Genomic DNA, 11,953 nt, shown 5'->3' with positions numbered 1-11,953 from the left:
GATTCTGGGATGCATTAACAGGTATTTTGTAAACAAGACATGAGAAGTCATTCTCCCACTCTACTCTGCGCTGGTTAGGCCTCAACTGGAGTATTGTGTCCAGTTCTGGGCACCGCATTTCAAGAAAGATGTGGAGAAATTGGAGAGGGTCCAGAGAAGAGCAACAAGAATGATTAAAGGTCTTGAGAACATGACCTATGAAGGAAGGCTGAAAGAACTGGGTTTGTTTAGTTTGGAAAAGAGAAGACTGAGAGGGGACATGATAGCAGTTTTCAGGTATCTAAAAGGGTGTCATCAGGAAGAGGGAGAAAACTTGTTCACCTTAGCCTCTAATGATAGAACAAGAAGCAATGGGCTTAAACTGCAGCAAGGGAGGTTTAGGTTGGACATTAGGAAAAAGTTCCTAACTGTCAGGGTGGTTAAACACTGGAATAAACTGCCTAGGGAGGTTGTAGAATCTCCATCTCTGGAGATATTTAAGAGTAGGTTAGATAAATGTCTATCAGGGATGGTCTAGACAGTATTTGGTCCTGCCATGAGGGCAGGGGACTGGACTCGATGACCTCTCGAGGTCCCTTCCAGTCCTAGAGTCTATGAATCTATGAATCTACTGATGAAGTGCATTCTGTAAGTGTGATTATTTATCATGCTGCTGTGGGAGGCATTCAGCAGAGAAATGGTGCCCAGCACAGCAGGGCCTTACCTTCTAGGCACTGTTGCAGGACAAATTCATAATAAGAACTAACCCTTTACAAATTCTTTCTCGCCTTCTTGGAAAGCCTCGCATTACTTCCTGCTTCTCTGATGTGATTCCAAAATGCATCTTTTGGCGACATCACAAATACCATGGATTACCCAGGCTTCCATGTAACCTCCAGTATTTGTGATGTCACATCCTGGAATCTTCTCAGAACAAATGAGATTTCATGCAAGGGGAGGACAAAAGAGTCCTATACAGGTAAATTAAATTGTATTTCTCTGCGGAATGCCCATTATGGCCTGGCGAGAGGTAGGGATCGGTATCTCTAGGGAAATCTATAGCAGGAAAGTGAGACATATGAGCCCACGAGACCTTTGCAGATACCATAGATAGCACCTTTCTGTGCCTACTGCAGAGCTTTTGGGAAAGTTCACCGCAGATAAGCACAGCTCAACAACCCTCGCCAGCCTTCTAAGCCACCTTAACTTTTCATCCCTTTGCTGTTTATCATGGATAGCAGCCAGGGAAAAGCTTGATCAGCCTTCTAAATTGCACCCATCCTGGAACACCTGACATGCTGGCTGCATGGCAAGCTGACCTGTTCAAAGCAAAGGACAACATACCACACTAGAGCAAGCCATAGGTCTATGAGTACCCTAAATCCAATAAAGGAAGCACCCTTCCCTCCCATAATATCATATGTTCAACGCTGGATCTGGAGAGAAGTGTCCTTCGTGACCCTATCAGTCATCAGCAGCAGCCCTGAAGCATGAGATTTTATTACTCAAGAGGCTTTCAAATATTTTATTTTTTCTCTTAAACCAGGGAAATTAAAAGCCAATAACTATGTTAAATACAACAGTTAAAGCTGGGATCTGAAAGTCACTGTGCCTGAAGAGGCTCCCACAGGAACCATTCCACCATCCTCATGTGCCCTGCAATAGGGTCAGTCATTAGGTGACCACATAACAATGAGGCAGGCTCGGCATTAGATATATAGGGTAGGATTTTCAAATACACACAGTTTTGATTGGCCTAACTCCACTCTCCATTCAAGCCAGTGGTAAAACTCCCATGGATTTCAAAGGGAGCAGGGTTAGGCCAATGCAGAGAGCTTTTGAAAATTCCCCCCTTATTTGACAGATACAAGTGAAATATCTGGTGTTATAGAAATGGGCCAGACACTGAGGGCCACAACCTGCTCTCAATTACAGTATGTTAGCCTGGAGTGAATCCACCGCAGGATCCACATTGCAGAACATTGTCAGCTTTTAACAAAGCACATAAATGTGTAACGGGTTCATCATCTGGGGAATAAAAAAACCAGGCTTTTTCCAAAGGCAAGCTTGGGTTCATCTGCTGGAGGGCCTGCTTGTGCAATCAGACCTGCTTGCGCAGCAGGTGAGAGGGGCATAAATTAGGGTTACATTAGTCCAGACATCAAGATTCTTCACAGGTGCTCTGGTCTGTGGGTCTGATTGCAGGATCAGGACATGGCGTGATCAATATTTGGATTCCTAATAAATGCAAGAGCTGATCAGTTGTCTGCTGGTGCTAACCTGGTTTTGTTTTTTAAATGTGATCACATGCAGTGCCAGAAAACAGCATTCAGAGTGACATTTGACGCTATGAACTGCCAGACCCTCATCTCTCCAGAAAATATGCTTTGCCCAGCAAGCTGGAAATATAGGTTCAGATGGATCTGCTAAAAATGTCTTGTTGTCTCCCTTTGATGTATCTGTGTCTTTCACCTGTTCTGGGAAAGTTCTGGATACATTTGAGAAGATGAAGACATTGAACAAAATAGCTGGTGTTGAATACTTTGTTTTGTTTTGTAACGCAGAGGTTATATCTGCAATGAGATAGGACTGGACACTGTACACTGGCCTGCTCCTGGGTCAAAAGGAACCTTTCTCTAACATGCATAAAACAAATGCAATAAAAAGGCAATAAAAGTGGTGAGATGTGAAACCATTATATTAATGATGTGTGTTTTTAAAATTGTATTGGAAGTCGCCTTATGTTGATGCAGATTCCTGATGTGTTTGACTTGAATGCAAGTCTTCTGTACAGTACAGGCCGATTCACTGAAGCGCTGATCCAAAGCACAGGGAAGCCAATGAAAAGCTTCCTGTAGATTTCAATGGGCTATGGGCACTTTGGTAGTCAACTTGCTACCCCAAGTCAGCCTCTGTCCCCATTAAGGAGCTGGTCCTGAAAGCTATCTCACCTCCGTTTGCAGGACTGGACCGTGACAGAAAACATCATTAATAGAACAGGAGTACTTGTGGCACCTTAGAGACTAACAAATTTATTTGAGCATAAGCTTTCGTGGGCTACAGCCCACTTCTTCGGATGCATAGAATGGAACATATATTGAAGATATATATATACACATACAGAGAGCATGAAAAGGTGGGAGTTGTCTTACCAATTCTGAGAAGCCAATTAAGTAAAAGAAAAAAACTTTTGAAGTGATAATCAAGATAGCCCAGTACAGACAGTTTGATAAGAAGTGTGAGAATACTTACGAGGGGAGATAGATTCAATGTTTGTAAGCTGGTAAGACAACTCCCACCTTTTCATGCTCTCTGTATGTGTATATATATCTCAATATATGTTCCATTCTATGCATCCGAAGAAGTGGGCTGTAGCCCACGAAAGCTTATGCTCAAATAAATTTGTCAGTCTCTAAGGTGCCACAAGTACTCCTGTTCTTTTTGCGGATACAGACTAACATGGCTGCTACTCTGAAACCTGTCATTAATAGACAATCCAAAAAGACTTGAAATAGAATACAATACTGCATGGAACAGCCCCAGGCTAAACCGATACTTGTTGCATTTCTGTATTGCTCCACTCCATAGGGTGTTTTGAGTAGGCAAAATATGCAGGATCAGGCTCTTCCTCGTGATGAGAGCTTCGCTCCTTCCTCTTTTATTATTTTTTTGCCTTTCTGTTGGGCTGCACAAACAGAAATGACTTAAGCTCCACAACACCTCGGAAGGTAATTAAGTGGAATATTATTTTCATTTTGCAGATGGGGAAACTGAGTCACAGAGCTATGCAAGTCCTGATTCTGCACTGAAAGCTGTGCAGGTAGGAGGTTCTGGGACAGGGACCCAGGTTTAAGCAAAAATAAAACCCATCCACCTGGAAAGAGCAGCGACTGCCAGGAATAGTGCCACCTGCTGCTTTACTTGGCTATTGTATTCTATTCTATATGGGTTCTTATACCATGCTCAGCAGATCTATGTACTGAAACCTGCCAACTCATTTCACAGAGGCCACTGCCTTGCCGTCTTCCATTCACTAGCAGACTGCTCCATTTGTGCCCCTATGAGCCAGGCTGACCTTTCCTCTGTGTATCTGAGCCAGCTGTAGAGCCAAGCCCTCAGTGTGTGCTGTGCTGCATGGAAGGGAAGGGTTATGTTTGCTTGGACTAGGCCCCACATTTTCAAGCTTTAAGATTCTAAGTGGTTTTCTTCCCGCGGGCAATATAACTGCAAGTCTGCTCCTCCAATCTGCTGATTTACCTGGCGGTGACTGATATTTCACAAAGATAGATCCGAACTGCCTTAGTGCAGCTAGGAATTGTGCCAGTCAGCTGACTGTGCCTGGCCTGCAGCCACCGGGCTAACCCTTCCTTGCACTTTTAGTTCTGAGCAAGGTGCCTGCCATGTTTTAGTGCACGTTGGTGAGCCCGGGGGTGGGGGGGGGAGGGGGAGTGGAGAGCTTCTTGTAGCTAAAGCGAAGGGGGCAGAGCACTAACTGCCATACAAATGTGAGAACATGGGGGGAGTTTGGACTGAAGAGCTGGAGGTGGACAGGGAGAGGCTATGATGGATTTGTGCTTAGTGCCCAGATCCACCCCCCAGCAGTTGGTGACTTAATAAAGCCTGGATTCCCTGAGGATAGTTACAGAACCCAGGATGCACTGACTAGCTGCCTGATTGCTTCATTCGAAACACAAAGGGCCAGATCACCAGGTAGTGTGAACCAGGCAACTCCAGCGAAGTCTACAGCCTGCACTAGGTCGTCCCAGCTGAGGACATTGTGTCATGGAACAGCATTTGTTAGGAGAGGCTGTGATTGTCCACAGAGCCTAGTGGAGTTAGGTGCCCAATGAACCCATCCCTCACCTTTTAGGACGCAGACTGTCTGAGCGACACTTGGGATCTGATTCTGCAGAACTTAATCAAGGCACCACTCCCATTGATTCAGCACCGCAGGTAGGATGACCAAACAGCAAGTGTGAAAAATCGGGACGGGGGTGGGGGATAATAGGAGCCTATATAAGAAAAAGACCCAAAAATCGGGACTGTCTCTATAAAATCGGGACATCTGGTCACCCTATCCGCAGAGCTGGGCTCAGGCAAAGTTTGGTGCCAAAGAAGCAGTGAGCCGTGCATTATTACCACCGCCAGAAAAGCAACACAAGCTGTCGCAGGGGGAGAAAGTAGAGGGAATGCACAGGGAAGAACAATCAACTAGTCAGGGGATTGTTGTGGGGCTGATTGACAAAGAGAGATTAAAGGATTTCAGAGTGGCCAGCTTGTAAGTGGGACCTTGAGAACTCTTTGCAAATCCTGGAAGTGTTGAAACATCCAGGCTGGGTGTGGAATTATTAATTTAGGGTGGCATTATTTATCAAGAGGACAGAACTAGAAGTGGAATTAAGGTGAAAACACTCCTAGGGCTGAGTGAATGAGGCAGAGGAATACACTCTCCCAGGAAAGGGGTGGAAACCTGAGGCCTGGGGACATTTAACCCTAGACTGGCCAGGAGGCTACCTAATGAGCTCAAGCCTGCATCAGCCCAAGGGAAGCAGTCTGGTTGCTCTTGTAGGACTCCCAGCTGTAACACCTTTATGCTTCTGTGTCTTTATATTTAGCAGAACTATAGCCACAAGTGACCCCCCAAACACCACAAATGCCATATGACTGAAGAAGGGGAAAACAGCTGAAAGGTACACCAATGCCCCAGAGGTTTGTACCGGGGCCTTAACCAACCGAGTTTTCATTTGGGTAAAAAAACTACAACAAAGCGGGTTGTGTAGAGGGTGACGCTGCTTTGGTGAAATGTCAGTGACTTCTCATTGGCCCAAAAGGTTTGCTTATTGCTGACCTGCTGCTTCCTTTCAGTGCATTCAGTCTCTCTCCCTTCTCAGTATGTTCCTGAGAGGGGCTCTCCGAGCAGGGGAAATGAAGTCACTGCTGTCAGCTGTCTTGATGCTAACCTTTTTTGATCTAAGAGCAGCAGATGACAGAAAGCATTCTTCCTGCAGCAGCCCCCTGGGGGACTCAGGCCCAGTCTCGGAGACGGCCTTCTCTGCTACGTCCCCTCACTTCAACGCTGAGGAAGCCTACTCTGCCCATATGCCTGAGCACCTTCGCTGTGATGCCTGCAGAGTGATAGCCTTCCAGGTGAGTCCCGCCCCACAAGCATTAGGGCCCACACAGAGATGCACTAAAAATCTGAAGAAAACCAGTGGATCACAGAACTGAGGGTTCACCTGATGGTACAATGACTGTAGTTACACTGAAGTTTATAATACAGTGACTGTAGTTACACTGTATTAATTAGTGTGTAGTTATAGTGTGGTTGTGCTTCCAGTACATGGAGATACTATTAACAGGCAAGTGAACTCCATGACTGAATTACTTGTTGTTGTTACCCTTTTAGGGTCACTCTTAACACATAACACTACAACAACTGTGAAATGGTACTCTGGGGTACAGGTGCCTAGCCTGAACTCCTATACCCAGCCGGTGAAGTACCTGAGTACCCTCTAGCATTACACTGTAACTGCCGTGTAATTACAGTCAGTGTATTATAACGTATGAGGAGAAGGAGAGATGGACAAGACCCGCTAGAGTCTCTATTTTATTGTTGTTGTTGTTGTTGTTGTTGTTACTATTATTATATAGCAGCCCCTGTAATGGACCAGGACCCCAAAGAGAACAAGACGACAGTCCCTTTCCCCTTGCAGGATCCTTACACAGGGATTTCCCATGCTACCCACCTGATTTTGCTGCTGGTATTTCCACCTGGTTGACAGGGGAGTCCGTGGCACAGAGAGGCTGCCTATGCCCCCAACCCTTCTGCCAGCCAGAGTAGCATGAGCCTCTTGGTTGTCCTGTGGTGGAACTTCTGAAGGCTCAATGGGTGGATTGGATCAGGCTCTCCCCTTCCGTGACCAGAGATTAAGCACAGAGTAACCCAGCCCTAAAGCTCTATGGGGTTAGCCCTGCCTCCCCCTCCAGCACTGGCATGGGCCCTGCTGCACAGGGAGTGAGGGGCAGATGCTGAGAGCTAGAGCATGGATGGGGAGCACAATACCGGAGCTGGGATCTGCCAGGTGGAGCTGAGAGGAGAATCCAGCTCCAAAATCTTGGCAAAGGAATTTTTGCCAGAGCTGCTTCCCTTGCCCACATTTCTAGGAACTGTGGGGGAAGAGGAATGGGTCAGTGGGCAGTATCAGAGGAAAGCCAGGGGAACAATATCCATGCAGTGTCACTGGCATGAAGCAGGCATTTCCTGAGCCAGAGATTTAGGACTCAGTCCTGCAATTGGATCCTACTGGGTATTCTTCCCCTTCCTCTGGTATAAATTCCACAGTTGATGCAAGCGACTTGTAATATACGACCCAGATTTAATGGCCTTTTGTTCATTTTTTATGGTTGACATTGTGGACTGGGTACAAATTGCTGTGCCTGGCTATAAACCATCCCACACCGCTTTGCTGTAATAATCTTCTGGCTCAGCAAGGCACTCTGAGGCCAGATTCTGAGAGCCTGGCCCCCAGCACAATTTTGTACCCACTGTTATTCAGAGGCATAGTTTATCTTGTAGATACCGAATTCTCTCAGCCCATTCGGGGACTTTCCCATCCAAATGATCATATGCCATGCTCAGAAAAACTCACTCCAGATCACCTCCTTTAATAAGCTCTGCAAAGTAACTCTGCAAAAGTGCAGCTTCTTACTCAGCAGATCTGTTCCTCATGGGTGTCAGAGCTGAGTTTATCTAGACTTGCTCTGAGCAGGGTTAGGCAACACAACAGTTAAACCTCAGCACCGTGTCTATACTAGAGCAGCCCTGGAGTTAGTGATGGTGGGAAGACATGTTGGGGGGGAAAGGCTAGAGGAGACAAGTGGTGCGTCCTTGGGCATGTTGGACTGATCCAAAAGTCCTAACAATGGTACAGCATCTTCCATCCAAAGCTCTCAAGGTGCTTCCTAAGTATGACTGAATTACACTTCTCCCCCTCCCGCCCCCAAAAGCTAGGTGGGAATGGACAGTGACCTGCTCTCCTCCAGCTGATCTCCTTAGCAAAGCAGCATATCCACGTTGAACTCTGAGGCAGGAGCAACTGCTGGGCACCTCATGTCCCTGTATTTCAGGGAGCTAGTGTACAGGAGCTAATGAAGGAGAGCCCCGATCCCCAGAAGACACCAGGGCAAGGCATTCAGAGCTTGCTGTTCTGACATGGGCAGTTTCAGAAGTTAAATCTACGTTAGAGGATGTCCCTGGTGTATTAAAAAGAAAACCTCCTATTGCAGAGAGGGGCAGGATGCTGCCGTTAACAGCTGGCTCACACCCGTCCCAAAGCGGAGTCTGTTTTCCCGCTAGAGGATAAAAATGGATTTATGCAAATCACCCCAACCAGAAGCCTGCAGGTGCAGAACGTCCCGGGAGAAAATCCCCTAGAAAACAGCCACACAGTTGCTTTCAATAGCCTTTGCTGGGCGCAGGCTGCAGTACTGTGGCTCCCAGTCCAGCGATACCAGCCCTGTGTGAGTCTGACTCAGCCCCTTCTGGCTGAAATCTCACAGCTCTTTCCTACCCAGGAATTCAGCCTTGCAACCCCCATGGGAGGTAGGGAAGCATTGCTGCCACATCTCACAGAGGGTTAGGTGACTTGGCCATGTTCATGCAGCAAGTCAGTGGCAAAGCTGGTCATAGACCCCCTAGGAGCCCTGATCACTGATCAGCTGCTGTGTCTATGCCCAATGCCTTTCTGCCCATGAGCTAATGAAAGGGTTTCCTTGCTGCATCCAGCCTAGCTCACTGCACTGACGTAGCACTGGAGCCCCCAGCTCCCTGGGCTTGGCTCATCGATAGAGACTGTTGCACTGGGAACACTTCAGTGGCCAAGCTCAGCTCCTCAGAGGTCTTCAGGCGCCTGACTCTCTTTGGCTTCAATGGGAACTCGGCCCTATTGCCAATGCCTGGCTCCAAGTGTGTGTGCGTGTTCTGTGCTGGGCTGACGGCCCCCGAGAGCAGCACAAGCTTCCTCCCATCATGCCCTGCCTGCCCACATGTGATTCAGTCCTGGCCCAGGGGGACCACTCCTACGGGAGAGTAGGGGGTGCAGGCTCCTTGGCCCACAGCAGATAGCCCATGAGAAAGCCAGTGATGGCTGCAACTGCTCTGAGTTACAGGGGTGGTTGCTGAGAGCTAAGCTTGAAGCCCACAAAACTCATTACACATCTGCAGCAAACAGCCGCAGTTGGTCACTGACACCCTGGGGCTGCGGCAGGGTTGCCTGTGGGCACTGAATCAGGTCCTTTCTGACCATGCAGAGGAAAGAAAAGCTGAACTGCAGCTGCCCGAGAGTAGCTATTTTTTGGCTCTTGTGCCGGGCTTTTCCAAACAGCTCGGCATGTTGGGTATTGATAGGTGCTGAGCTTTGGCTAGCCTCAACTCTGATTTGAGTGCTGAGCCTTCAGTACCAAGCCTTTCAGCTTGGCAGGGTAACACAGGGCTCATAAGAAGTCCAGAGGAAGGAGCCTAAGGCCATCCAATTCAGGTTGTTGTCTTCCTATCTCTTTGCCCAGCTCTCTCTTCTCCTTCATTCCTGTCCCGCCCCACCCCCCAGTCTTTTTCATCTGCCATCCTTCAGGGCCAACACCTGTTTGGTTTTCAGTTGGCCTCAGGCTTTGCTCCAAACCTTTGCTAACAGGTGGCCTGCTGCTGCCCCTGCATGCCCACTGCAGCTGAGCCTTACTGGTATGTGAGGGGAGGATGCAAACTTATTTTAGCTTCTGGTCTGAAAGAAAGGAAACTCTGGGAGGGTGTTCAAGGACCACGCTGCAGACAGGGCTCCTGCCCCTGCTCACGTGCAAAGTGGGCTGGAGGCACATCCCTACCGTGCCTCACGGAGCAGTGTTCCCTGCTGAATATTATTTCAATCTCAGCTGGCACAGATGCTACGGTGATCATTCTCTGTCTTGTATTGAAGATGCAGGAATACCTGACAAAAGCAGAATCCAAACGGTCGTCCGCTAAAGCACACTCCACTCGTCTGAGCGAGTCTGAATACATGGACACACTGGAGAACAGCTGCTCGCAGAGCTGGGAAAAGTGAGTCAGCGCACGCTTTGATCTGAGCCCATCGTATGTGCATGGTGGCCAGTATGTCTAGCTAGTGTAGCATGGCCTGCTCTCCTCCTCAGCCCCTCGGAAAGGAATTGAGCAGCACTTCAGGACCCAGCAAAGCTAAACTCAGAGAGACCCATGAGCGTTTCCAGGGAGATGCCTGCATGCGTCAGCTGGGAATGGGAAGGGCACTGGCTCCTTACAGAGACTCAGTCCTCAGCAGTCCAAGGGGAGCTTAGAATGGCTCTGGGGAGATCATATTTAGACAGCACAGATTATCAAGGCAGTTCTTGGATTAGCGGAATTTCTTTAGATTGGGGAGTTTTGTGGTCCAAGTCCAAAGCAAAGGGTGATGCGGGGGCGGGGAACCGCCCTTAGGCATAGCCCCTGGCGCCATGGCCCCTTAGGCACAGCACCAAAATCCTGGAAGGTACTTAGCATCTGGAAGATACCAGGAACTTGGGTGAACAGTGTGTCCCAGAGGTGCTCAGCATCTGGCAGCAGTGGGCCCCGAGCAGGCTGGTGACAGAAAAATAGCCTTTGTATTTCCCCAGCATCATTCAGCCTTGGGATTTCCCAACTCAGGGCAGCAGCTCCCTGGCCTTTCTCAATGGAAAAGGTGGCTGCCTTCTCAGCTGGCCTGATGTCCCAGCCCCAAACACCTGACCCAGGCAGTCAAGGCTGTCGGTGCTGTTCGGTCAGCCTGGATCGCAGCTGGTCAGGAGAGGGGCTCAGCTGGCCCCTGGGCCTGGTGAGCTGACCAGTGACCAAAACAACAGTGCAGGCCTGCGGCTGCATCTCAGAGTGTTAGCCCAGCCCATGAGCCAGGCCACCAGCTTCCGAGCCAGCCCCTCCCAAACTCCGAGACTTGGGTGAGCCAACTCCTTTGAGGCTCTGCCGCCCCAGGGACAGCCCAGCAACTGACACTGGGTTTCTTGAGTCCTAGGCAGTGCCCTGACCACTGGCCCATCCTTCCTTTCACCAGGGGCAGGTCTGGGCTTTGCTGTCATGTGACCAGCCTCATGTGAGAGCCGCCAGGAAGCCAGGCACTGTACAGGGTCCTGCAAGACGGGTGGGGAATTTCTTCTGCCTGCTGAAACTTGGCCCACTATGACACAGCTAGCCCTGCTCCTGGGAAATGGGCCTGGGGCCTTGAATGACAACAGTGCCTCAGGACCTCATTTGAGGAGATAGTGCCAGGAGCTCCCCTTTCCTGCCCCCTGGGCAAGCCAAGCCCAGCTCCCTCCTGGCTCCCCTGCAGGTATGAGATTTCCAGCAGGCAGTGGGGATGGAGCTGCACCTCCCACCCTGGGTATAGACTGGGAGGCATGCGGCAGCGCCCTTACAGTTGGCAATGGTGTGTCTCCAGTGTGTGCTCCCCATCCTGGCTGACTGCCACAGCCCTGCCTACGGTCTCCAGCCACGCTGTGGCCCCTCCATACGCCCTCTAGCTCACGCGCGGGTGCCAGGAGACAGAGCCCTGCCCTTGGAGAGGGACCTGTTGTGTGAGGCTCAGCCCTGCCCTACACCAGCACTCAGAGCACTGGGATCCAGGGCTGCAATTCAGCCCCTCCTGGAGGCAGGGGCCAGCTGTGCCGCTCAGCTCTGGAGTTGCCCATCTCCACAGCTCCCAAGGCCTCAGCTCTGGGCTTTGGGCTTTTGCAGCCCGGCCCTGCAACTGATCAAAGTTCAGATTCAAGCCAAACTCAGGGAGGGTGGTTTATTTAGCTGCAGGCAAATCCCCAAGACTCAGTGACACGTAACAACAGGGACATAAACAAGGGGGTTAATAGATTCCTGCTCACAGGCCCCTCCTGTAATCAGAGGAAAGGCCTGGGCTGCCCTCCCATCACCAGCCCCAACCACCAA

At 49.5% G+C, this 11,953-nt stretch overlaps 1 protein-coding gene across 4 annotated transcripts in view; it reads left to right on the top strand.

Annotated features, from left to right (window-relative positions):
* LOC115656509 (marginal zone B- and B1-cell-specific protein-like) overlaps nucleotides 1-11,953 on the top strand; it is a 30,160-nt gene that overhangs the window by 16,054 nt on the left and 2,153 nt on the right. The window contains exons 2-5 of one of the 4 annotated variants that reach the window (XR_004001680.1): nucleotides 3,741-3,799; nucleotides 4,850-4,932; nucleotides 5,595-5,669; nucleotides 5,988-6,075. Coding sequence is in view for 2 of the 4 variants with exons in the window: in XM_030573304.1 (XP_030429164.1) it covers nucleotides 5,678-5,688; nucleotides 5,988-6,126; nucleotides 9,948-10,069 (272 nt within the window). In the remaining 2 variants the exon portion in view is untranslated. Of the gene's footprint in view, nucleotides 1-2,292; nucleotides 2,678-3,740; nucleotides 3,800-4,508; nucleotides 4,933-5,482; nucleotides 5,689-5,987; nucleotides 6,127-9,947; nucleotides 10,070-11,953 lie in introns of those variants that run through there. The other 3 variants (XM_030573304.1, XM_030573305.1, XR_004001681.1) reach the window with 3 other exon arrangements.

Source organism: Gopherus evgoodei, chromosome 8 (assembly GCF_007399415.2).
Source record: "Gopherus evgoodei ecotype Sinaloan lineage chromosome 8, rGopEvg1_v1.p, whole genome shotgun sequence".
Taxonomy (NCBI): Eukaryota; Metazoa; Chordata; order Testudines; family Testudinidae; genus Gopherus; species Gopherus evgoodei.
Note: the sequence above shows the minus strand (reverse complement) of the source record. Positions and strands in the feature narration are given on the sequence as shown.